The following is a 27,567-nucleotide window of genomic DNA, read 5'->3' as shown; positions in this document are numbered from 1 at the left end:
CAGTCTTTCTTTGTAGCCCTGGTTGTCCTGAAACTGGCTATGTAGACCAGGCTGGCTTCAAACTCATGGAGATCTGCCTGTCTCTGCCTTCTGAGCACTGGGATTATAGGTGTGTGCCACCACACCTGGACAAAAACATTTTTTTTTTTTTTTTGAGGAGAGACTGTTGCATGTTCAGTCCTAGATGGAACATGTAACTCACTCTGGAACAAGGGACAGAGAGAAAGGTTAGAGCCACAGAAAGGAGTAGTGGGAAGATATAGAATGTTATCTCCAGGGGATGACATGGTGACAGCATTTAAAAAATTTAGATGTATTTATTTATGTGTATACATGTTTTGGATGCATGTATGAATACGTACTTGATATGCACTTGGTGCTCAGGGATTTCAGAAGAGGGCATTAGAATCTCTGAAACTGGAGCTGTGGATAGTTCTGAACCACCATGTGGGTGTTGGGAATGGAACCCAGGTCTTCTGTAAGAACAACAAGTGCTCTTAATTGCTGGGCCATGTTTCCAGCTCTTACTGTTGCATTCTTGAGCTCTCAGTAGTTGTGTTTCCCTGCAGAAGCTTTCTACAATTGGTTCTTGTCAGGAGGAGAAAGGACCCTGACAAAGCCCCTTCCTTCCTTGAGGATTTATATAGGCAGATGATGGCTATTGAGAGAGACCTTTTATTGGTAAACTGCCTGCACTCTTGTAAATAATCTCTCAGTGATGCTTCTGTAAATAACTTTACCCTCATTGGTTAACAACAGCAACACTAACATTTTATTAATTTTCATTTAATGAATTTGGGTTTTTGTTGTGGTTGTTGTTGTTCGTTTGAGACCAAGTCTCACTTTGTACCCCAGACTAGCCTAGCACTCACTATGTAGGCAAGGCTGACCTTGGACTCTCCAGTGCTGGGATTATGTACAGGCTGATATATCCAGTTTTTATGTGGTGCTGGAATCACACTCAGGGCTTCATACATTCCTGACAATCTCTATGTCTAAGATATGTCTGCAACATCTTCATTGTCATTTTGATTTGTGCTTACCTGAGGACTGGTAATGTCGAACACTTTTCACATGCCTATTGGGCTTTGGTTTCTTCTTGAGTGTTGTTTGTTCATTTCTTTACTGTTGAGTAAAGTCCTTGCATATTTTGGCTATACACCTTATCTATATATGGTTTACAAATGTCTTCTTCAAAGTCATGAGCCATTTCTTCACTCTATTCATTGTGTCCTTGGGAGCTTTTTAGTTTGGTTGGTCCTGATAGCTTATTTACCCTCCTGTTGCATTGCTTCTCAGGAGATGCCTAAAAGCCCTCACCACAGATGGTATTAACAGGCTTTCCCTGTCTTCTAGACAGTTAAGGCTTCAGTTCTGTTTAGATTTTTATCGTGGATTTAAATGTGGTGTGAGATTGGGCAGGGTCCAGTTTTATTCTTCAGCATATATAACTATCAAGTTTTCTGGAGATCATCAATATATTACTCTTCAGGGTTTTTCTTTTTTCTTTTTGCAGTACTAGGGATGGCACCCAGTGTCTCAGACATGTTAGGTAAGACTCTACCATCTAGCTCCAGTCTCACCCCCTTTTTATTTTGAGACAGTGTCCTACTAAATTGCCCAGGTTGGCCTTGAACTTGCAATTCCCTGCTTCAACCTCCAAGCAACTGGTATTACACCACTGGATCTGGCTAAGAGAACATTTGTGAGGAGATCACCCTTCTTTTTATCTTCTTGGTTGTCCTTGTCAAAATAGTTGCTCATGTAAACTTGGGCTTATTTTTGCATTTTCTACCCTTTTCTATTAATCTATGTTTCTGTTTCTATAAAGGTGTGGATTTTTGTTACTTATAAAATATATCTCAGTCAACCCGATTTATACCCGAATAACCAAAAAAAAAGAAAAAAAAATTCTCATGAACAGTCAGTCAGTAGGCTCCTGTCTTCCTGAGTGTGTCTGGTCTGCTTCCTGTCTGCCTTTACCATTTGAGTTCTTGTTGCTGCTGCCTCTAGATCTACAGAGTCTCTGAGATGTGGGTCTGCCACTTCATCTGTAGTTTAGTATGAGTGCTGCTCCATGCCGGATACTGAGAAAGTACCTCTCACTTAGAGCTCAGTGGAACCCATGACCTTACCGCATCAACCTGACAGGTGAGTCCAGAAGTCCTGGAGTAGGACATCTGCCTTCAAAGTAATGGGAGATGGCAAATACTACTGCCCATCTCCATGCATGGGGAAAGAACATGGAACATGGGGTTTTAGAACCTGACCTTATTCTCAACTCTCCACTTACCAGTTCTGCTTATCACTGCTCACTTCCCTCTTTATTGAGATCCCAGATCTCCCTGGGTTGCTTGCAGTGTGAGCTGAGCCCTGAGGTTTCACTTTCTCCCACTGTTTCTCAAAGCGTTCTTTCCAAGGACCCTGGGGAATTTGGGTCTGCAGCCCAGGCTTAGACTCAGGACTTGATTGCTTGGGTTTGGAAAACCCATCCAGATGAGTAACTGTTAGTTTGCTTTTGATGGTGATGCAAGCTGGTTCACTTCTTGAAACCACATCCTTCCTGCCTCCAGTGTCAGTGGCCATTATAAATTCATCTCATTTCCTCTTTGGCTAACCTAAGGCTGGTGTCTGGGTGAGTACAGCTTCATGGAGCAGTGGGGGTGAAAAGAAATGGGAAGCTACATTTAATGGCATGATTTGTTTTGGTCAAAAGACTAGAAATTTCTTCTAGACTCTTAAGTCTAACTTTAAAATATTTCTGGGATGTTCCATTTGTTGGTTATTTGGTTTGTGCATGTTGGGGAGGCATGAGGGCTAGGGAGGTGCAAAAGAAGCAATTATAGCTTCCTGAAACTTCAACAGGCTTGTCCAGCATCCACTCAGGGCAGCAGAGGGTGAGATGCCTCTGAGAGATGTGCTGGAAGCCCAGGGTGGGGGCAGCCAAAGTAAAGACCAAAGCTATTGCAGCAGGTCTCAGGAGCAGGGAGCAGAGGCCTGAAAAATCCTGGTACAGATGAGGGCTGAGAGGTCAAAATCTAGAAGGATCTGTAGAGCTGGGGCAGCTGTCAGCAAAAGCATTAGAGATAAATGGAAGGAAGGATGCAAACTGCTGCATGAAGCAGGAAGAGGAGACACAAGAATGGAAATGGAACAGGAATCATTGAGCTTGAGGTGCCTCCAGTATCAACTTACTGTCATATAAATATCAATTTAGAGTCCATTACCATTTTCCAGGCTCTTTCCCTTCCCCTATCTTTAATGGCTTTGGTCTGAGAAAGCCACTTAGCATCTCTACTACTCAGCAGAAGGAATCTACACACTTGAGTTGAGAAACTGGATGACAAAGAATACTTAGGGCAGTGTCTGGCCTATGAGTTCTAACTAAATGTGAACCATGATGCTCATGATATTTGTAAAAATTTTGAAGAGCTATTGAAGAGATGTATGCATTTGCCCTTCTCCTTTATATCCACCCAAGATCCACCTGATTAGGCTCTACCCTTCAGGGGCAAACAGAGGCACAGTGAGAGACTGTCCGCCCCTCTCTGCTCTGAGTCCTCCCCCTCTGTGGCTTTGTCATTGCATCTTTTCTCCTTCCTTTTGTTCCTTTCTTTCCCTCAGATGAAAATAGGAGCAAGAACATAGGACCTTCCATCAAAAGAAGTGGGAAAGCAATCTCTTTTGCTTTCTCAGTGAGTAAACGAGGAAGCTGAAATTGAGTAACAGTGAGGAGTGTCCAGGTCCCAGCCTGGTCACCACACGGGACCACAGTTCTGTGCTCCCGTGTATGCTTGTTCACCGTGCACTGTAGCTGATTGTATTGATGGCTTATTTGTTTTGATCTCCACAGAGGAACTTTTCTTCCATGGCTCAGGACATACTCCGGGATCAGGCTAAGAGAACTTTTTGGTAAGTATTTGGTTTAATTTCCAAACTCAGAGGTGGTGATTCATAGAGCCCAGTGATTTTTTTTACCCCTTTGAGTTTTCTGAGTTAAGAAACTTCAAAACCTGTGCTAACCCATGGGGTACCCCATGATGAGTCAATTTTAAATGCAACTAGACTAGTTTTCTGGAAGTGGAGACTTTTTAATAAGATTCTTCTTACCTGCATGGGTTTTCATTCCTGCTATGCCAGTGTGGACCTAAGCCCAAAGATCCTGGAAAGAGTTGCTGATGAAGATGACAAGTGTCCGCTGCAAGCTGGCCCAGTATCTAGAGGACCTTGAAGATGTGGACCTCAGGAAATTCAAAATGCATTTGGAAGATTATCCACCTGAGATGGGCTGCATCCCACTCCCCAGGGGCCAGATGGAGAAGGCAGACTATTTGGATCTAGCCACACTCATGATTGACTTCAATGGGGAGGAAAAGTCATGGGCCATGGCTGTGTGGATCTTTGCAGCTATCAACAGGAGAGACCTCTGGGAAAAAGCTAAGAAGGATCAGCCAGAGTGGAGTGAGTGAACAAGGTTTTTTGTTTTATTTTTTTTTCCTTACAGTAAAGTACACATAACCTAAAACGTAGAATTTTAGTAATTTTAAGTATATGGCTCAGTAATAAGGAAACTCATACTGTTGTGCAAACAACTTCCAGAGTGCTTTTCATCTTGCACAACTAAAGCTCCTAACTCACTAGGTGATAACCCTCTGTTATCTAACCCAGTAGTCTCCTAGAAACCACTATTCTTTTTTCTGTACCTGTGAATTTTACCACTATAGATTCCTCACACAGGTGGAATCATGAAATGTTTTTCTCTTGTAGCTGGCTTATTTCACTTAACATAATGATTTCACATATGACAGAATTTCTCTTTTTAAAAAGATTTATGATAAATATCCATTTTGCTTGTCTCTTCATCTGCCAGTGGATAATTGTGTTTATTCAGCCTCTTCTTTTCTTTGGTTTTGAGTTAGAGTCTCACATATCCCAGGCTGGCTTCAAACTTGCTAAATACTCCAGGCTGTCCCCAAGTTCAGGATCCTGTTTCTTTTGTCTTCTAAATGCCGGGAGATTATGTCCTTTGCAACAAAGATGTTAGCATACTTAAAATGTTAATTTATTACCATGGTTTTTCATCTTCTCCAGGCTGGGTATGAGAGAGTGGGAGGAAGCAGTGTGCCTTTTCTAATTCTGTAAACCGCAGTTGCAGTATTTACTCCCAGAAGCTTGCTATGGCTGCTACTGTGCTCTCTGGGTCTGTTTAGTGCTAAGACCCACCTCTGGTTTTCTATCCAGCTCCTAGTGGATGCTTGTTTGCTCTGAACAAGAGAAACAACAGAAAGGATTCAAAGTACCCAGAAAGTCACAGGCAGAGATGCTGCGTTGGAGTGCAGAGGGGGTAATCACAGCAGGTTGTCAGATAAAGATGTTGGGGTGGGGTTAGCTCAGTGGTAGAGCACCCAGGACCTTGGGTTCCATCCTATACCACTGGGTCAGTGGAGGCAAGGAGGTGCATGTCAAGGGAAGGTAATAGTGATACAGGAGAAAAAGACAGCTGTGTAAGAGAATGCTGCAATCAGATTACACATCACAACACAATTGTTATTGTGCCTGTACTAAGAACATACACAATGAGTGAAGTGTTACTCTTAGCAGTAGAAGTACTTCCTAAGCAATTTTAGATTTTTAAAATATCACAACATGAAGCATTTTTAGTTATTTATTTTGTATGCATGTATGTGTGTGCTATGGCACATATATAGAGGTCAGAGGACAACTTGCAGGGGTTGATCCCTTCTTTCTGCCATGTGGGTCCTGGGGATCAAAACCAGTTCATCAAGTTTGTGCTTTACTCACTGAGTCACCTCCCTCTGTAGTTTTTTTTAAAAATGAGATTTAATTTGGGTCAGCTATAGTAGCGTCCACTATTAGTCCCAGCACTTGGGAGGCAGAGGCAGGTGCATCCATGTAAGTTAGAGGCCAGCCTGGTCTACAGAGCGAGTTCCAGGACAGCCAGGGGTATGTAATGGAGAGACAAGGTCTCAAAAAAATCCCTAAAATATATTTATTTTATGTGTATGTGTGTTTGCTTGCATGTCTATATGTGTACCATGTATGTGTTGGTACCTGGGGAGGCCAGAAGAGGGTATCATATTCCCTGGAACTGAATCCAGGTCCTTTGGAAGAGCAGCAAGTGTTTTAATCACTGAACCACCACTCCAGAACCCCTATACTAGGCAGTTTTAATGGATTTTGTTCTTTCAGTAACCCCATAAAGTAATTATTAGTACTATTAGTGCTCTCAAATGAATAGCATGATCCAAGGAGAGGTTCTAATTACCCAGGCTCCCCAACTCATAGCCAGAGTGAAAAGCCAGACAACACTATAGAAGTATAGCCATGGAATGTTGGCTTTCATATCTGGATTTTAAGTGTAAAAATTGTCACCCATATTTGAAGTTCTCTTTTGGGTTAAAGTGAGAATTGCGTTGCCAGCTTGGTTTGCTAGAACGTTTAGGTTTTTGTTTTGCGATCTCATTGCTAGTTTCTTTTCTTTTCTCCCCTCCCTTCTCTCCTGTCCTTCCCTCTTTAGATAGGGTCTCACATAGCCCAGGCTAGCCTCCAACTCACTGGGTAGCTGAGGATGACCTTGAACTCCTGATCCTCCTGCTTCCACCTCCTGGGTTCCAGGTGTGTGCTATCATCATGCCTGGTTTATGTGATACAAAATAGACTTTGCCCATGCTAAGAAGGCAGTCTTTCAACGAGCTGCATCCCTGGAGTATTTTATATAACAGGAGTTCTTTCCTGTCTGTGTCCTTGATCTACTGTGTATGTTTTCCTGGAGGCTGCTTTTGTTAACAGCATTCCCAAATTTCTTCTAGGAAGAAATTCCAGACTACTTGGACATGTAGTTCTTGGCTGTAGGTACATTTTGGACTCTCCTTGGAGTTCTTTATGGATAATGATGCCTAAGCCTCAGTGCAGAGTAAAAAGAACTGCTTTGAGTAATCCTACTCAGAATTTAAAAGTTTTTCTGTGTGAATTTAGTTAGCTAGTGTTCTGAACTACTTAATTAGACTGATAATGTTCATTTCTGAAGATCTAGGAGTCTAAACATGGCAGCACAGGATATAACCTAAGTGGTCTACATACATGCAACTCAAGTCAGGGAAGGGTGAGCCTGTCAGGAGAACATGGATGATCATGCACATGGTCCCTAAGTCAGGGTGCTAGGGACAGCCAGGGACAGATGATGGCAAAGGAAACACTGATAGACAGAAACCTGGAAAAGACATTCTGAACTTGGGAACACAGGGTTTAGCTGATGACTGACAGCTTTCCTTTCAAAACTGAGGCAAGCAGGATCATGCTTACTGGGCTTCTGATGACATAACTATGATCTGCCACCTGAACCATGTTTCCTCCCCTCTCCCTCTACTTTTTTTTTTCTTTTTCCTTGTTTTTCCTTTTTGACACATGATATCATGTAGCCCAGGCTGGCCTTGAACTCACTATGTAGCTGAGGACAACTCCTAAGTTCTTATCCTTCCACTTCCAACTCCAAAGCGTTGAGTTTAGAGGAATGTGCTGTCATGCCCGGCTAAGCCCTGTTTAATTCAGAAGGAATATGGGTGGGGGCTTTTGACCCACCCATAGACTAGGCTCAATTTTATCCTCTGTGTTAGGACTCTTTGATGTACTTTGTGTTTTTTTCTTTTGTGTTTAGATGATGCCTGTGCTTCTAATCTCACTGTGGTATGCCAGGAAGACAGCCTTGAAGAGGAGTGGATGGGTTTACTGGGATATCTTTCCCGAATCTCAATTTGTAAAAGAAAGAAAGGTATGCATGAAGCTTCTGCTTCCAGCTTTGTTTTGAGACTTAGAAAAGGAGGTTTGGAAAAGGAAATGGAAATCAGGGAATCTTGGCCACTCTACAGGTTTTCTCTTTAGGGAACAAGGCCTGCTCAGGAAACCCACCTTCAGCTGAAGAAGTAGATGGACATTTACTTTTGTTTCTTAAAGTCTCAGGGAAGAGGTTTGCTACAGGCAGATATGGGCTTTACACATCTCTACCTGTCTGTAGATATGTAATAACAGATTTTCTGGCTGAAGGCTGTGCTTATGGTGCTGGCTTTCTGCTCTATCTTGAGTGGGAAGTACTTGACAGCAGAATTTTGGAGACCTGATACACTTGAGCAGTGAAGAAAAATTGTATCCCCTATTTCTCTAACCCAATCCTTACTTCATCTAGAGAATAAGTAATTTGTTTTCCTTTTAGGCACATGGAAATGTTTTAAAATTAATTTGCATTTTATGTTGCCTCCATGCTTTCAGGAAACAGTAATAGATAAAATGAGATACCTGGAGAACACATTGCCACTAGGGTCTATGGCTTCCCAGTCACATCAGTTTTTAATTGGATTTTCAGTACCTGACATGAATTCCTACCTTGGATGCAGACTTCAGATATAATCATAAAATCATTGGTTACTGCCATAACAATCATGCCACTATTGCATCAATGAGTACAGCTTGCTAGACACATATGAATGCTTGGTGAGCACATCCTCTCTAGATGACAGTCAGCACTCTGTGCATTTTGTTGTTGTTACTGGATCCTTTTGTAAGAGCATAGGTCCACTAATAGCTTATTGTTGGGGAATAGATGTGTGTGGGCTTTTGCTGAATTCTACCTTCCTGTCTCTGTTGCAGATTACTGTAAGATGTACAGAAAACATGTGAGAAGCAGGTTCTACTGTATCAAAGATAGGAATGCACGTCTGGGTGAGACTGTGGACCTCAACAAACGCTACACTCAGCTACAACTAATCAAGGAGCATCCGAGCAAGCAGGAGAGGGAGTATGAATTGCTGAGCATTGGCAGGACCAAAACGTGGAATAGACCCATGAGTTCCATTAAGCTGGGGTCGCTGTTTGATCATGAGGATGAGCACACAGAGCCTGTGCACACAGTGGTGTTCCAGGGAGCAGCAGGCATTGGAAAAACAATACTAGCCAGGAAGATTATGTTGGACTGGGCATCTGGAAAGCTCTTCAAAGACAAATTTGATTATGTATTCTTTATCCACTGTCGAGAAGTGAGCCTCAGGACACCAAGGAGTTTGGGAGACCTGATTGTCAGCTGCTGGCCTGACCCAAACCCACCAGTGTGCAAGATCCTGCAGAAGCCCTCCAGAATCCTCTTCCTCATGGATGGTTTTGATGAGCTGCAAGGGGCCTTTGATGAACATATTGGAGAGGTCTGCACAGACTGGCAGAAAGCTGTGAGGGGAGACATTCTGCTGAGCAGCCTCATCCGAAAGAAGCTGCTGCCCAAGGCCTCTCTGCTCATTACGACGAGGCCGGTAGCCTTGGAGAAGCTACAGCATCTGCTGGACCACCCTCGCCATGTAGAGATCCTAGGGTTCTCTAAGGCCAAAAGGAAGGAGTATTTCTTTAAGTATTTCTCAGATGAGCTGCAGGCCAGGGAAGCCTTCAAGTTAATCCAAGAGAATGAGATCCTCTTTACCATGTGCTTCATCCCCCTGGTCTGCTGGATTGTGTGCACAGGGCTGAAACAGCAGATGGAGACTGGAAAGAGCCTGGCCCAGACCTCCAAGACCACTACTGCTGTCTATGTATTTTTCCTTTCCAGCCTGCTGCAATCCCGAGGGGACATGGAGGAGCACCTCTTCTCTTCTTACCTGCAGGGGCTCTGCTCACTGGCTGCAGATGGAATTTGGAATCAGAAAATCCTATTTGAGGAGTGTGATCTGAGGAAACATGGCCTGCAGAAGACAGATGTCTCTGCATTCCTGAGGATGAATGTGTTCCAAAAGGAAGTGGACTGTGAAAGATTCTACAGCTTCAGCCACATGACCTTCCAGGAGTTCTTTGCTGCTATGTACTATTTGCTGGAAGAGGAAGAAGAGGAGACAGTTATGAAGAAGGGACCAGCAGGTTGTTCAGATCTTCTGAACCGAGACGTAAAGGTCCTCCTAGAAAATTACGGCAAATTTGAAAAAGGCTATCTGATTTTTGTTGTTCGTTTCCTCTTTGGCCTTGTAAACCAGGAGAGAACCTCCTATTTGGAGAAGAAATTAAGTTGCAAGATCTCTCAGCAAGTCAGACTAGAACTGCTGAAATGGATTGAAGTGAAAGCCAAGGCCAAGAAGCTACAGAGACAGCCTAGTCAGCTGGAACTCTTCTACTGCTTGTATGAGATGCAGGAGGAAGACTTTGTGCAGAGAGCCATGGACCACTTTCCCAAAATTGAGATCAACCTCTCTACCAGAATGGACCATGTGGTTTCTTCCTTTTGTATCAAGAACTGTCATCGGGTGAAAACACTTTCCCTGGGGTTTCTCCATAACTCACCCAAGGAAGAAGATGAAGACAAGGGGGGAACTCGGCATATGGACCAGGTCCAATGTGTTTTCCAAGAGCCCCAAGCTGCCTGTTCTTCCAGGTAATGGCATTTGACTTCAAGCAGACGGTAGCCTGCACCTTATGCTTCCTAGCTCCTTTCCTTGGTCCTTACTTCCTCTCCTCTCCAATGTTCCAAATACAATTGCCACACTTCATGGTAAGGTGACTGCCACCTTTTCATTGGTAGAGAGTGATTTGTGCTAGGTGGATAAATAGGGTCAAGGACAAAACCCAATAAACTAAGAAATAAGCATTTGGGGAGAATATCAGTTCAGCACAAGGTATCAGGTGGACTGTGGCAGTATGTGGAAATGTTCATAAACTCCCATCGTTTGTAGTCTATAACTCTAACTCACTGCCTTACTTCAATCCATGCTCTGTAATGGGTGCTTGAAACTAGTTTACTTTTGAAGATAAAAGGTTTATTTATTATAGCTGTGGGGGGTGGGAAGGTGAAAATTGAGCACCCCACATACTTTTTTTAACCTGGTAGGAGGAGGAAAGCAACTCCTTGTTTGTCTCTTTCACAAGGTTCACCCACATGACCAACCATCTTCCAAACCTCCTGATCCCATCATTCTGAGATTAGGGTACCAATCTGAATTTTTGAAGGGGAAGGTGAACATTTAGTTGACACCTAAATGTGTGGGAGGGAAAAAGAGAGGAGATAGAAGAAGACAGATTTGCTCCTTAGGGCCCTAACGGTAGTAGAGAAAGGCTAAGAGGCCAGACTAGGACCACACACCCATGAGGAAGGCAGAGACTGTAGCTAAAGCCCCTGATGAGAAGTGGGGATCCCTTACTTTGGGTAACAGCCATTTTCCTCGCTGGGCAGAGGCTTTCTTGGTTTATCACAGAACCTTCCAAGAAGACTAGCTATGTGGGTATCCTCATCAGAGGTTCAGAGTCACAAAGCCAGTCCTGCATGTATACAAAGAAATTCTGGTAAGGGGTATTCTAATGTGAATCCCTGGAAATGACTGTAAAAATGAAAACTAACAACATAGATGGGTGTCACTTTTAAAATTCTGACTTTATCTCTGTGGTTGCAGCATGGCCTTGTGATTTTCAAAGATGCAATTGGGCAGCCTGGGCCAGTCAGCTGCACTTCCAGGCCAGGGGCACACCAGCTGTCTAATGTGGGAAGGAGGTGCCTGAGGGTGTTTGTAGAAGCCTAAAATTACTTTGTTGTATCTCAAAAGGAACTTCTCTACCCAAGGCTCACCAGCCTTCTTCCCTCTGAATGAACATTTATGACTGGTGGCTTGGTATCTAGGAGGCTTTTCTATGAATAGGTGCCAGGAGCCCTGCCCTGAGCTCTAATTTGTTAACATTAAAACCTATGTTCTTTTCTGTCCTTCTAGATTGGCAAACTGCTATCTTACATCCAGCTTCTGCCGAGGCCTCTTCTCCAGTCTAAGCACCAACCAGAACCTCACTGAGCTGGACCTCAGCGACAATACTCTGGGGGATCCGGGTATGAGGGTGCTGTGTGAGGCACTCCAGCATCCAGGCTGTAACATTCAGAGACTGTGGTGAGTCTCCACATGTGGTGTGTGTGTGTGTGTGTGTGTGTGTGAGAGAGAGAGAGAGAGAGAGAGACAAAGAGACAGAGAGGGAGGGAGGGAGAGGGATGGGAAGGAATGGGAGGAGACACTAGAGAAAGGTTTTTGTTTTGGAATTTCTTTTCTGTCTTTGTTTGTTTGTTTGTTTTTGTTTTTGTTTTTTCCAGATAAGGTTTCTCTGTGTAGCTTAGGAGCCTATCCTAAAACTCCCTCTGTAGATCAGGCTGGCTTGGAACTCACAGAGATCTATCTGCTGCCTCTGCTGGGATTAAAGGGGTGTGGCACCACCACCTAGCTGAGAAAGATCTTTGATGGGTCTGGTCAGTTGTTCCCTGGGTTACTGTAAAAAAGGACCAAGGGCCAAGCCCCAAAGGTTTTTTAACATTTTTACCTAAGGTTTGGATGCTAAAGTCCAAAATCACTCATGCACTGGTTGGTCCTGGGTTTCTCTTCCTGGCTTATAGATATCTGTTTCTTCCTTGAGTCTTTGCACCATCTTCGAGCTGTGTGTCCATGCTCTAACCTCTTACAACCTGTTCTTGTCTCTGATACTGGTCTAATGGACTAGGACCAACACTGTGGAGTCATTTTAACTACCTATTTGAAGTTGCCTATTCCCAAGTATGGGCTGCTGGGGTGGAACTCTGATACAGGAAGCTTTGAAGGAGCACAGTTGATTCTGTTATGAATGGACAGGCTGAATGACTAGAGGGAAAGCTTTAGATGGGGAAGATAAAGAGAAACTGAGAAGAACTATTTCCTGATGGCAAAACAAAGGCTGTGTCTTTCATTCCTTCATGGACCAGGATTCTGGGTGAGAACTGGGAAGTTTCATCACAGATGCTAATGGCTGGCAGGATCAGAACACACCAAAGTGTTGGGATGTGTATCTCATATACCCCATTCTGTGCTCTACTTTAAGTAATTAACTCTAAATATAAGAAAAAATTTAAATTAAAAATAATATAATTTTTAAAAATTCTATTTTTTCTTTTCTTTAAAAAATGTGTGTATTGTGTGTGTTATCTGTGTCTCGGTATGTAAGTGTGTGTGCGTGCGTGCATGTGTGCGAATGTGGGCCTGCACAGCCACAACATGCATGCAGAAGTCAGAGGGCAACTTTGGAAACTGGTTCTGGGGATAGAACTCAGGTAACTAGGTTTGGGTGGCAAGAACATTTTCCCACTAAGTCCTTCACTGGCCCTAATGTGGGGAACTAACTGACTTGCTAAGAAATCTCCTTTAATGTCTTTTGAGGCAGTGCTGGTGATGTCATTATTTTGTACTTAGTCTCACCTCTTAAAGGTTTTAGTACATCTCACATCACCACACTGAAGATCAAGCTTCTGACAGGTGGCCTCCTGGGTACAAGCCATCACTAGACAATAGTGCACAAAATGAATCACAAATTGTAATCAGTGGCTGGTCTCAGCTGTGTGGGGCACTGACAGACCAGACATCTACCTAGGCACTGGTCCTGGGCTCTGCTTCAGCTTTGCTAACATTTTCCACAGCTCTCATTTGTGGCTTACAGAGACCAGCCCAGCATAGAGGGTTCAACTGCTCTCCCCTATCCATGCCTCCTATCTGTGTCTTCCTTGGCTGTGGCTTTGGTGTCCATGCCCCACCCGTGAGGACACCTGTCAGCTTGGCTTTCTAAATTTGTCTGCAGTGTAGGGAGAGAGTCCTAGAAGGAAATTGTCATGGGGCCACAAAGCTTGTAAAGACTTTTTGTCGTGTAGATCAGAACCTCAGTGACTCACGCCTAGTGAGGGTGTTTAAACTGTTAGAGTTCTTGAGGACAGGGACTCCAGGCCCATTACCCTTTTCATTTACAAACCAGGATGGGCCTTTTGTACACCTGAAAGTGGATGAACACCTGCTTGGTGCACTCACAGCAAGGGTCCCTACACCATGCCTTGGGCTATGATCAGGTGAGTGAGCAGTGCTCACTTCTTAACTCATCCTGTGCATTGCTGAGGAATGCTGGTTACTCCCCAGCACATCTGCCCCCACCTGGTGCTGAGACCAAGTCCAGACTGGAAGACAATAGCTGTGAAGGAGGCTGTTTGTCAGCTCTCCCTCCACTTGATAAACACCCAAAACAGTCAAGGAAGAAAGACTGTTTAGGCTCAGGGTTTTAGTTCGTGGTCAGTTGAGTCTGTTGTCTGAGTCTGTGTTGAGACAGAACATCATGGTAGCAGTATATAGTAGAGGAGTCTATGCACATCATGATGACTAAGGAGAGGAGGAGGAAGAGATAGAGATGGAGAGAAACAGGAAGACAGGGAGAGAGACAGAGAGAGAGACAGACAGACAGGGAGAGAGAGACACACAGAGAGAGAGACAGACAGGGAGAGAGAGGAACAGAGACAGAGAGACAGGGGGAGAGAGAAACAAAAGAGAGACAGACAGGGAGAGAGAGAGAGAGAGCACAGTATCTCAATATTCCTTTATGGTCACCCCTCAGTGCCCACACTCCTCCACAAGTCTTCCTCCAGGCTCCACTCCTCCGAAGTTTCACCCCCTCCCCATGGGTTGAACATGTGGGCACTTGTAGGGTCCATATTCTGATGGGGGCCACACTCTGATGTCTGCTTCTGTACTTGGCGTGAAGGTTGGGGCGCTGTGGACTTTCCCATCAGTGCTGTTTCGACATCTCCTCGGTCCTGAGCAGCAGCCAGAAGCTAGTGGAGTTGGATCTGAGTGACAATGCCCTGGGGGACTTTGGAGTCAGACTTCTGTGTGTGGGACTGAAGCACCTGTTCTGCAACCTGCAGAAACTCTGGTGAGTCTGCCACACCCTTTAAGACGCTCTGCCGCTGAGGGCCCTTCCAGGAGCTCTGCTTCAGGGAGACACAACTAGCTCTCTGCTCATGTGTGAGGACCAGAATATTGTCAGTGGCCAGGAGGACTTCCTGTGTTTCTTCCTGCCAGTTTTCTAGTCATTTAGTCAGGCAGTGATTGCTGTGAGGAAAGCTACATATGAAAATATAACAGTGGTGTGTCTGTGTGTATAAATAATCAAATAAACCGTGTCTGTCTTTAAGGTACCTGAGAAAATAAAAGTACTGCAAAGCATCGTGGTAGACGGGTCTTGAGAGTTTTTTAAAAGCCCTCAGTCCTCTCACTCAATAGGAAAAACATGCTGCTAAAGCGATAGAGACACTTCATTTATTGTGCACTGTCCTCGCTGAATGCCTCTAGGTGACTTTTAAAGAGATAACAAAGCCTAGAGGGTTGAGAATGTGGCTCAGCTGGTAAGGTGTTTGCCTAGCATGCATGAGGCCCTAGCTTTGATCCCCAAGCACCTAATTAAACCATTAAACCAGATGTGGTGGCAGAAGGATCAAAATTTCAAGGTCATTCTTGACTACATATTTGAGGCCAGCCTGGGCTACATGAGACTGTATCTCAAAAGAAAGGAAGGAAGGAAGGAAGAAAGAAAGAGGCAAAGGAACAACAAAATCCACTTGATCAGGTGGTGTCAACACATATTTCATCACCGTGATATTATTTCTTCTTTTTCTTTTTCTTCAAAACAGGTTTTCACTATGTAGTTCCCACTGTCCTGGACCTCACTTTGTAGACCAGGCTGGCCTTGAACTCACAGAGATCTGCCTGCCTCTGCCTCCCAAGTATTGGGATTAAACTGTGTGCCACTACACTCAGTTTCATCTTATAGACAACAAACCCACAACAAATAAATAAGAAACTAGACTAGTGTTGGTAAAGAGTTGGAGTACTGGAACTTTTTGTTGCTCTAGTGTAGTGGTTTTTCAACCCTTTTTCGTAGGTGTCACCTAAAACCATTAGAAAGTACAGTTGTTTACATTATGATTCATAACAGTAGTAGAGTTACAGTTATAGATGAGCAGTGAAAATAACTTTATGGTTGTGGTCACTACAACCTGGGGAACTGTGTTAAAGGGTGGCCGCATCAGGAAGGTTGAGAAACACTGCTTAGAGGGAATGTAAAGCCGCAGCAAGCATGAGTGTGAAGGAAGGAAGCAAGCATGTGAAACATGGCAAGCAGCACGATGATTCACACACAACCGAGTGTCGGACTGTATTTGATCCATGTATTTTGGGTGCGTCTGCTGGCTATGCAACCATGTTTGCACACATCAAATCCTCAGCATGTCAGTAACAGCAGCCAAAGGTCAGAGGCTTCTTTGTGTTCATTGATGGACAAAGGACAGGAAGCATATTTGCACACACAGAGATTTGAACGAATTCTGACACTTGCTAAAAACTAGACGAGCCTCAAAAGTATTCTACTGAGATACACCTGTTACAAAAGGGCAAGCACTATGCTTACCCTTCCATGAGTACCACAATCATTTAAATTCATAATAGAGGGCATAATGGTAGCCTCCAGGGACTGGTAAGGAACAAGTGGGGAGTTTTGTTTGTTTTGTTTTTACTGGGTAGAGAGTTTCAGTTTTGTAAAATAAAGGTAACAGAAATGGATAGTGGTGATGGCTGCTCTTAAGGGCACTGAGTTGTGCTACTTTTTTTCTCTTTTTGGTGCTGGGAGATAAATATAGGTCCTCTTACACACTAGGCACCGATTTTGTCCCAGTCCCTTTCCCTTTTCATCTTGAGGAAGGGTCTTGCTAAGGGTCTGCCCTTTAGACTGTGACCCTCTTGCCTCGGCCTTCTGCAGGCCTTGGCTACCAGGCCTCGATAAAATTCTGCTCCTAAAAGTGGCTAAGATGATAAATTTTTATCATACATACATTGAAAGCCTGTTTTTTACATTATTTATTTGTGTGTGTTTGTGTGTGTGTGTGTGTACACATGCATGCACATGTGTACATGCCATGAAACTTGTATGAAGGCCAGAGGGCAATTTTTTGGAATCAGTTCTCTCCTACTATGTGGGTTCTGGAATTGAACTCGGGCTGTCAGGCTTGGTAGCAAGTGCCTTTACTCACTGAGCCATCTTCCTGGTCCCCATTTGTACATTTTATTTCAATGAAAACAAGTGAAGGGATCAGGAAAGATGTTCTGGTGCAGGAATGGGCTTATTACCCACTATTTCACCAAATGGGGTTAGGTGTGGAGCTGAGGTGCAGATTTTAGCAGAGGGGAGCAGCAGCAGGTACAGTCTCCTAGCACACGGTGCAGAGTACATAGAGAGACGGCACTGACCCTGTCCCCTCTGCATGGAAGGTTGGTCAGCTGCTGCCTCACATCCGCGTGTTGTCAGGATCTCGCATTGGTTCTGAGCTCCCACCATTCTTTGACCAGACTGTACATTGGAGAAAATGCCTTGGGAGATTCAGGAGTTCAAGTGCTGTGTGAAAAAATCAAGCACCCACAGTGTAATTTGCAGAAGCTGGGGTAAGTAAGTCTTTGTATCTCTGTGAAAAATCAGATTCTTTTCAGGACGGGGCCACTCTAGAACAGGTTCATCAGTTAGAGATGAAAGTGGCAATTGCAGCGTCAGCATCAGAAGTGGTTTGAAGCATCGGATTCATGCAGCACACATGACTTTCACCTGCTGTGGGTTAAAAATACTATGAAAAATTATGTCTGTATTTAACATATATGAACCTTCCTCTTTGTCTGAATAATTCAGCATAATAACTACTTATGGAGTAACACATGTGCCATGAGAGGTATCATAAGCAATCTAGAGATAATTTGCAGCCTATGAGAGTATGTACAGAGATGATATGCAAATACTCTTAACATTTTACACAAGGAACATGAACATCTGCAGATTTTGGCACCTGTGGGGTGTCTTGGAGCCAGTTACCCAAAGACACTGGGGGACAGTTGTATTACTGCTGATCAGGTAAGTCCTATACTGGCTTTTGGCAGTATAGTCAGAGCTTCTTACGGGTCGAGCAACCCTGTTTCTCCCATTGAGCACAAACTTGCTTGTAAGACAAGCAGGAGAATAGTAACCCCTTTAACGTGTGAGCACTTTCAAGGATACAAATTACTTCTGCCAAGCACATCCTCTGCTCTGCATCCTCATCCCCCAGCCACAGCTTCCTAGGTTCTGAGCTCTGGTGACTGCCCCTCTCCACACGGCTCAGAATAGCAGCCCCTGTCTCCCGTTCCCAAAGACAACACCATACTTATGTGGCACATGTCTCTAAATCCCCAGCTGTGACTTAGCTCAGCATCAGCACCAGTCTAGCCAAGCTCTCCCAGGAAACAGCTGGGTTATGGATGTTTCTCTTGGCATCCAGACCTGAAGATACAGTGAGACTTTTACCTTTGTTGGCAGGGCACTCTGCCGTGTGATTTTCTTGTGTTTGGTAGGGTTAAAACAAACAAACAACAAAAAAAGCACTACATTTATTTATGTATCTATTCATTTACTAATGTAGTGTGCACCACAGCACATGTGTGGAGGTACAAAGGAAACTTTGGGAGTCAGTTCTCCTCTTTCATTTTTACAAGATCCCAGGGATGGAACTCAGGTTGTCTGGCTTGGCAGCAAGTAGCTTTCCCAGCTGAGCCATTGAGCCAGGTTTTTGAAATTGGACTTTTGCAGCAAATGAAAACGCAGACTACCAGCTAGTGGCCACTCATTGGTCTTTCGTGACCCTTGTGTGCATCAGCTCATTTGACCTCAGAAAAACCAAGCTAAGTAGTTATCAATGCATATAGTTTGAAAAAGTGAAAACAAGGCTCAGGAGCATCAGATCTTTGCCTGCAGATGCTGGCTAGGAAGTGCACACCCTTAGGTGATTTCCCAGGCCACACCTTTGTAAGTAGGATGCCCTGAGTCAGGCTGTTTTGCAATTACACTCTTTACAGGCCTTCAGCATTTGCTCCAGGCCTTACCGCCCCCCCCCTTCTAAATCATCTAGGAAAGACTAATATTTATTCTGTCAATATCTATAAATAAAACAAACTGAATAAGACTTTATTTACATTATTGATAGAAATGACAGTTAGATAAATATTTAGAACATAATAATACAAGCTGAGCGTAGTGGTGCAGGCCTTTAATCCCAGCACTTGGGAGGCAGAGGCAGATAGATTTTTGTGAGTTTGAAGCCAGCCTGGTCTACATAGTGAGATCCAGGACAGCCAGAGCTATGTATGAGATCCTGCCTCAGAAAAAAAGGTAAATATAACAAGATGAGTCTGGGTATGTGGCTTAATTGGTAGAATTTTTGCAAGCCTGTATCATACCTTGGGTTCCATCCCAAGTACTGAATAAACTGGGTTTTGTGTGCCCTTCTGTGATGCTAGCACTAGGGAGGAAAAGGCAAGATGGTCAGAAGTTCGAGGTCATCTTCAGTTACATAGTGAGTTTTTGACTAGCCTGGACTACATGAAGCCATGTCTTAAAAACAAACAAACAAACAAACAAACAACAAAAACTCCCAAAACAAACAACAACAACAACAACAAAACATAAAACCCAAATACCTGACACTAACAAGATACCTTTTTCCCTCCTGGGGAGTAATCAATCATCCATAATTAACAACCAAAATTAATTGTAAACGATGATTCTTCCTTGGTGTTGTCCTATTAGCCCAGCCCTAGACATTACCACATTGCTTTCCTATATTGCTACAGGTGCTTCCAGAGCAACGAATCTTCTGATGCTCTTTTTGATCAATTGGTATGATCTGGCCTCTGAGTTTTCTAAGTCCACATGAGTGCTGCTGTGGATGCTGATGGCAGAAATGATCTTGTTTCCACACACAGCGCTATAGGGAAGGAGTAATCAACAGATAAAAGAATACTGTGTAGTATGTGTTGCCCTTAGGATCCTGCTCCCCTCCTGCCTGTTCTTCCCAGTCCTTAGCTTAACTCATTCCTGGAGCTTTAGTTCATTCATCACTCGCCCCTGTGCTCCTTTCCCTGGGTTTGCTGCCTTTCTTGTTGAGTTGATAGGTTCCCCTCCTCTGTCCACTCTGCAGTGGCTTCTCTTCCTGTGATCTGCAGCTTTCACCACTGTTATTTCTTTCTACACTCTCTAAGACATCTTATGTACCCCCCCAAGTGCCAATAACTACCCACAGACAGATGTCTTCCCAAATGGCTCTCACACCCAAAAATAACATACTTAGTTTAACATAATGAATTATCCTGGTGTGTGGAGCTAAAAGTAGAAGGTTTCTCTGTCTCTAGAGAAGGACACTTGCAAACCTGGCAAGCAAAATTCCAGACCCTGTGTTATACACAAACACCCATCCACCCATATATCTATATATCACTAACTGCTTTATCAATACACGTATTGATCCATGCAACTACTCATCAATATATTTATCTATATCCATCTTTTTATCTAAATGTCCTGTATTTAGATAGAAATATAACAACTTTACTAAGGTTGCTATAACATAGAACCCCAAACATAAGGGCTTAAAAAAATAAATGTATTGTCTCTCAATTCTAGAGGTAGGGATTAATGGTGCCCCATGTTGTTACCATTTTGTTACAAGTATGTTTTTCCGCTGGCCTGGTCCCAGAGCCGCACCAGCCCCAAATAACACACAGAGACACTGTATTAGATATAAAGCTGTTGGCCTGTTACTAGTATTTCTTATTGGCTAGTTCTGTCTTAAATATTAACCCATTTCTATTAATCTAAATGTTTCCACGTGGTCTTGGCTTACCGGAGAGAGGGCCGGGCATTCTGCTCTCTCCGTCCTCCATGTTGAATCTCCTTCCTACCTCTTCTTCTCTCCTCCTTGTCTCCTAGCCCCACCTATCTTGCTTTCCTATTGGCCAATAGTGCTTTATTCATTAACCAATATGAGAAATATTTTGCCTGCCTCTGTCTCCCAAGTGCTGGGATTAAAGGTGTGTACCACCAATGCAGGTCAGTGGTCGCATTTTAAAGAACTGGATCTTCAATATATTTTGGGAGGACAGAATTCAACTTAACAGTGTAGTTAGCTATTCAAACTAGAAACACAATATAAATATTTTTTGACTTGTTTTTCATTTATTTGCATACATTTCCATATGGCTTCATGAAAATCTAGTTTGGAGCACAATACTCCATAGTACCTCTCACCATCATTTATCTAGCCATTCATTAAGTCAAGAACTTTTGGTCAAGCTTCTCCTAAAATCATCCTGTAAAACACATGCTTGTATGTATAACTTTGTGTGTATGTGTGTGTGTGTATGTGCGCGTGTGTATTTATTTCATAATAGATCCCTAATGTGGAATGAACAAACTAAAAATTTTAGGCATTTTTATATATTATTATTTTCTTCTCTGGAACTTTATTTAGCATAGTGTCTCTGATTGCATAATATAGTCTAGTCCCAGATTTTCTGTGTTACAGAAGTGTCACACATAGGCATATAATTCTTGGCTTAGTTATTATAACACCCCTCCCCTCGACCATTGTTAGACCCATTCCTGGCCCTGCTCTAACTTGATGAACAGAGTACTTTCCAGAGATTTCCCAGCAAGTTCACAGAGTGCAGTTACAAATTTCCACTACTTTTAGTTCCTTCATCGGCTTGTCTTGTCTTTTTTTTCTTTTTTTCTTTTTTCTTAGTGTGTGTAGGGCAGTTATCTTCCCATCTTCCCCTCATTCTGAGTTTATTGAATTAGTTTTCTGTTCCACAGGCCTGGCCTGTTCTTCTACTTTTTCTTTATCATTCATAATGTCTTCCTCATAGAAATTCAGTTGATTCTATTCTTCCCATTGACAAACAGGAAGCTTTTATTATTTTTCAAGTAATTATTCTGGTGGCTAATAATTTTATTACAATTATTTATTTATTCTGTGTAGGGTGTGTGTGTGTGTGTGTGAGTGTACTGGTGGGTGTGCATGATGTTTCAGGCATGTAGAGGTCAGGTGACAACTTGTAGGACTTAGTCCTCTTTCTTTCATCATATGGGTCACAGGGATCAAGTTCAGATCATCAGGTTTAACAGCAAAGAGCCTTTTTCTACTGATTCACCTCACCAGTCCTCAATTACCTTAATTTCTACTTTTCTTACTTAAATGTAGTGAAAGGGAGGCTATGGTTATAGCTTAGTAGGTTGTGTTTGCCTGACACACAAAGCCCTGGGTTTGATCATCAGCACCTCTTAAATAGGTTGGGTGGTGCATGTTTGTAATCCCAGCACTCCAGAGGTGGAGGCAGGAAGATCAGAAATTCAAAATCACCCTAGATCATACAACAAATTAGAGACGATCCTGAGTTAGGAGGGATTTTGTCTCAAAAGGAAACAAAACAACAACAACAAAAAAGGGAATACTTATACCCTGAATTTGTAATAATGAAATAAAACAATCATACGTGATGCCATTATCCCACATAATAAAGTCTCAATAATGTTAGAACTTCTTCAGTTTTATCATGAAACCTTTTTTTGTGAAACAAGGCAGATTGCTGATAAGTAGGAAAACCACATGGAATTAACAGAATGCAGCATGTAACAGTCTGGGTTGAGGCCACAGAACAAAGCTTATTCGTTCGTTATTGACTTTTCTTGCTGCAGTGCCATAACGCCTGACAAACCGCACTTGGGGAAGGGAGGGTTTACCATGGTTCACAATGTGAAGGTACAGCTCATGGGGGTGGAGGGGGAGGCACAGACGTGGGAGTGGGAAGCAGCGAATCACGTTGTGTCCACAAACAGGAAGCAGAGAATGTTGGTACTCACTTGGCTTTTTCCTTTTAATTCAGTCTGGGACCCCAGTCCCTGGAATGGTGCCACCCACATTTATTTGAGGTAGGGTTTCTCACCTTAGCTAACCTAATCTAGAAAATTCCTCACACATATGCCCAGAGATTTGTCTTGAAGGTGATCCTAGATCTTGTCAAGTTGACAGTCGATAGATAAACCTGACAGTCAATATATAAGCCATCGTGGGGAATCAGCTGGAACTGAGGTGTTACCAGAGGGTGGGCTGACAATATGTGGCTGTTTGATTTTTCTAAACATTTTATCATGCATTACGCATACTCATCCCTCAACCCCAGTGGTTACCAGCATTCTAGTCACCTGGCTATGACATTGTCCTCTTTTCTGTGGTACTAGGAATGAAACTCAGGGCCTCACACATGCTAGGCATGGGTTCAGGTGACCCCATGACAGTGGGAGATTGTTCATCTCTGGGTGGAGCTGGAAGCAAAGAGCAGGGGCCTGGGTTGGCTAGAGTTATAAAGCTGTCCTCTAGTGACCTATTTCCTCGAGCCAGGCCACACCTCCTAAAGGTGCTACAATGTGTCTAAACAGCACCACCAACTGGGGACCCAGTGTTCAAACGTGTGAGTCCGTGGGGACACATATTTAAAGCACAACACTTGGCTGTAGACAGTGTTCAACTTGGCCTAAGAATAGTAAATCAAAAATTCTTGGACTGTTGTGAGGTCCCAGAGGTAAAGGCTCCTGCCATTAAGCCTGACAACCTGAGTTCAATTCCCGAGACTCATAGAGTGAAAGGAAAGAGCCAACTCCACAGAGTTGTCCCCTGAGCGCCACAGATCTGTATTCTGTCTCTGTCTCTTTTATAAAATGTAATAAAAAAATTAAAAATTCTCATTCCATTGGTATTAGTACAAATCAGTGGCTTTGTGCTCTGAGAAGGAACATGCAGAAGAAGGGAAGGTATGACAGAGAATGGTTACTGGAGAGGAGGGTGACATCGCCCCGCCTTGCCTGGCCCACACAGTCCCAGCCCCCTCTCTTGCCACATCACTGTAGGTCACAGTCAGTCAGCAGAATCCTGACTGAACCTGAGTCTGCTCCCTTCCACAGTCTGCTTGTTGAGTTTTAGGGAGGCACAACCTCATGACCTTCAATTTCCAATCTGTGACAGGTGTGTGGTACTGCATTGCTATCTTGCCAGGGTGGCATCTGAATCAAGATGGCTCACTGCAGTGTCAGAATATTATATTTAGGGGAGTATGGGGTGTTCTTTTAGATATGGTGGTATGGAGGAGTGTCTGCTGCCTGAGGGAATCTGTGTGAGAACTGTGAGCCACCACGTGGGTGCTAGGAATTGAACTCGGGACCTCCGGAAGAGCAGCCATCTCTCCAGTCCCTCTGTGTAGGAAATGTGGATGCATCAGACCATTTGCTTTCCTCTCTTTCTCTGTGCTCACCTAAGCTGAGCACATGCCAAGACCATTGTTGAACTCCCCCCGTGGGACGCAGAGACCTGGATTCACACTTCAGATTGTGTTCCAGATGCTGGTAACTGACCTTTAGGTTGGAGGATGCAGCTCCGAGCACTGTGCAATGTCTGAGAAAGCCTGGGCACTGAGGACACTCTCCTCTGTTCTTCCTGTAGGTTGGTGAATTCTGGCCTTACATCCATTTGTTGTTCAGCTCTGACCTCTGTGCTCAAAGCCAGCCAGACCCTCACACACCTCTACCTACGAAACAATGCCCTTGGGAACACAGGGCTCAAGCTCCTCTGCGAGGGACTTCTGCACCCTGACTGCAAGCTACAGATGCTGGAGTGAGTCCATGGGCTGAATGGGGTGATGGGAATACGTGGTGTGAGGTAGACTGTGGAGCAACCATGAGGCAAGTCTGAGTCTGAAGAGTGAGAAGTATGCCTGGTGTCAGTTCAATTAGTGAGAACTGGAAGGTTTCTAGATAGCATGAAGCTTAAAAGTTGAATTTGTGCCAACCCCAGGCTTCAAAACCACAATGAATTCATATGATGCAGCATTGGTATTTTGGGGAAATTGGGGAGGTCAGTGTTTTAAAAAGTCAGCTAATATATTTCTGCTACTATTTTGGCCTGCACAACCCAGTGCATTGGGGAAAGAAACTTTTCTTTTTCCATCTAAAGGGGAGAGAAAAACAACCGTACTGTCTAAAGCTGTGTCAAGCTGCTTGTTCCTGGGCTTTTTATGTATGTGAAACAATGCAAGCTAAGATCTTGGAGATCTGGAGGGAGGAGTGAGTGAGGATATTTTCTTTACAACACCCTCCTTTTTTTTTTCTTGAAGATTAGACAACTGCAGCCTCACCTCACACTGCTGTTGGAATCTCTCCACAATGCTGACCCAAAACCGGAGCCTTCGGAAGCTAAATCTGGGCAACAATGACCTGGGCGACCTGGGTGTGGTGATGCTCTGTGAGGTTCTGAAACAGCAGGGCTGCCTCCTGCAGAGCCTTCAGTGAGTGCATTCTGCAGAGCTTCACATGAGAGGGTCAGAGTGCTGAGGGGAAGGAGACCAACTATGGCACCAAACTCAGAACTTCTCTTCATTAATTTGCACGTAGAGTTAGATGACTCTGGGCCAGCTGTTGCAGATTTTTAAAAATATAGCAATATGGGAAAAATGATATCCAACAGCACCCAGCTATTCAGACTAGTCAAGATTCAACTGGGTGTGAAAAGACTTTTCCCCCTGAAAAAAAGCACACAATCACTTGCAAATAAGCACTTTCGATGTGGCTGCTCTTCACTCAGACTTGCTCTTCTTTAAGGATGGGAAGTTTTTTTTTTTTTTCACACCCAGCTGAATCCCAGGTGATTTGAAATCTGGAGTGCCTAGGGCAGAATGAACAAGAACCAAGGAAAGATGTATCCATAGACAGCCAAGCCATATGGCAAGGGATCCTAGCTGCCTCCATGAGCTATTAACTCAGTCTGAATGGGACCAGAAGCCACTGGGAAGACAAAACTGGGGAAACTGAGTTATATTAGTTAGCTTAAACAAAACACTATTGATTAGGCGACTTAAACAACAGGAGTTTCCTAAACCACAGCTCTAGAAGCCAGGATGTCTAAAATGGGATTTAGCTTATTTTCTTGCCGGTCTTGGTGCCTTTTCACCTTTAGACAGACCATGTGCTCACACTCACAGTGAGACAGGGAGAGATCATGTCTCATGGTGTAAGGGTTCTAGTCCCTTCACAGGACTCTGCTCTTAGACTTCCACCACCTCCAGTCACCATCTGAAGACTTTAGTATGTTTCAGGATAGGACTACAACACATTTTGAAGGTGTATAAACAGAGTCCACAGTTCAACCAGACATTGCTGGAAAAGATGTAGGACCAGTGGTTTCCTTAGTTAACTTTCAAGGAAACTTTAATAAAGAGGGTGAATTTGGTGTTTGAGCTGGATGTGGCAGCTCACACCAATAATCCTAGCACTCAGGATGTGGAGGCAGGAGGATTTCTAATTTGAGGAATTAGAAATGCTGAATTAAAAAAAATATGCAGACTATTCGAGAGGCATGCCAAGAAATTGCAACATGTAGGTTTGTAGATCTTGATTAAATAAATGTATTGTAAACTGTGTCCAAGATAATTGAGGAAATTTAAACATACACTGGACATTGATAATAAGGTGTGAGAGGACATTGTAGTTATCTTGTAAAAGGTATTAGTCATTAGATACTACACAGTGAAATAACTATAAATACATAGAGTCAAGGCATCCATTTGAGTAGGTGTGGGAGGCCAATAGATGAAGCATGGTCAGCCATGAGCTGCTTTAACTGTCGAACCTGGGAAAGGACCTACGGGGATTCACTGTACCATCCTGTCTCTACTTAAAAATGAAGATCAAAATATAACAAGCTGTGTACAAAACTTTGTAGCTCCAATTTGTTAGGGGGCTGAGAAGGAGGACTGCTTGAGTCTAGAAGTTTGAGGGCAGCTTGAACAACATGGTGTGACTTTCTTTAAAAATCACAGAAACTACATTGGTTAGGACACTCAGTATTTCAGAGCATGGATATGGGATTAAAGGAAATAAGATGAGATTATATGCATGTGTGCGTACACACACACACACACACACACACACACACACACACACACAAGAAAGATGATGTCTTAAGTGTCTAGGTAGATCTGGCCTCAAATTCACTAAGTAGTCCAGCCTACCCTTGAACTGTTGTACTCCTGCTTTAGTTTCCCAAGTGCTCACATTATAGGTCTACACCAGCACACCAGATGACCTGTCATTTTAAAGGCCTAATTCCAAGTTTTCTGAAGAGTCTAACCCAAAGCTTTCTTTCTGTTTTTACAGGTTGGGTGAAATGTATTTTAATTATGAAACAAAACATGCCTTAGAAGCTCTTCAGGAAGAAAAGCCTGAGCTGACTGTTGTCTTTGAGCCTTCTTGGTAGGCATGGAAACAGGACTGCCATGTGCCACAGTCCTGCTCTGTGCCCTAGTGCATACCATTCTTCATGGTTATCAAACCCTCCTCCACCATCAGGACCACAGCAAGACTCTTCAAGTTTCAGGTCTGGAGCAAAGGCTCATGTGAGAAGACACGGATGTTTTTCCCAGTGATAATGTGGCACCACCAGAGAATGTGGTCCCAACACACCCTCAGTTGGCAAAGTGTTCGCTCTTGGTGACCTCAGGGAACCAACTTATAGAAAGTTTTCTGTCCTTTCCTTTCCCTATGCTGTTCTTTCCACTCTTTCCTTTCTCTCCTCATTTTCTTTACATTTGCTCATATCATTGTTCTTGTCTCTCTTACCTCACTGTGTGCTAGGTGGCAAAGTCTGTGGCAACTGCTTGTTTTCATTTTTTATAGTTATGTTTTCTGTTTAGCTACCTGAAAACCCAGAGAATTATAGAACCCATATTTGTATTTATTGTATTATGTACTGCTTTCTCAATTTAAAAATGTATCTAGAATTCTTTTAAGTTATTTATAACTTAATAAACTTCTAAA

The 27,567-nt window shown here is 43.4% G+C and overlaps 1 protein-coding gene across 2 annotated transcripts; it reads left to right on the top strand.

Annotated features, from left to right (window-relative positions):
* Positions 1-3,852: 3,852 nt before the first annotated feature.
* Positions 3,853-27,567, top strand: Nlrp3 (NLR family pyrin domain containing 3). Of its 2 annotated transcripts, XM_051180540.1 has the most exons (10): positions 3,853-3,912; positions 4,141-4,461; positions 7,676-7,789; positions 8,662-10,417; positions 11,742-11,912; positions 14,560-14,730; positions 17,121-17,291; positions 24,200-24,370; positions 24,870-25,040; positions 26,908-27,567. In XM_051180540.1, the coding sequence occupies exons 2-10, from the start codon at positions 4,179-4,181 to the stop codon at positions 27,005-27,007; spliced, it is 3,108 nt and encodes a 1,035-aa protein (XP_051036497.1). In that variant the 5' UTR covers positions 3,853-3,912; positions 4,141-4,178; the 3' UTR covers positions 27,008-27,567. The 2 variants fall into 2 exon arrangements, 1 of the variants encoding a protein (XP_051036497.1); XR_007834264.1 differs by lacking the exons at positions 24,870-25,040; positions 26,908-27,567 and having other exon boundaries at positions 17,199-17,291; positions 24,200-24,216.

The sequence above is a fragment of the Phodopus roborovskii genome, unplaced genomic scaffold (assembly GCF_943737965.1).
Source record: "Phodopus roborovskii unplaced genomic scaffold, PHOROB, whole genome shotgun sequence".
Classification (NCBI taxonomy): Eukaryota; Metazoa; Chordata; class Mammalia; order Rodentia; family Cricetidae; genus Phodopus; species Phodopus roborovskii.
The sequence above is the reverse complement of the archived record's forward strand: the minus strand, read 5'-3'. Positions and strand labels throughout refer to the sequence as shown.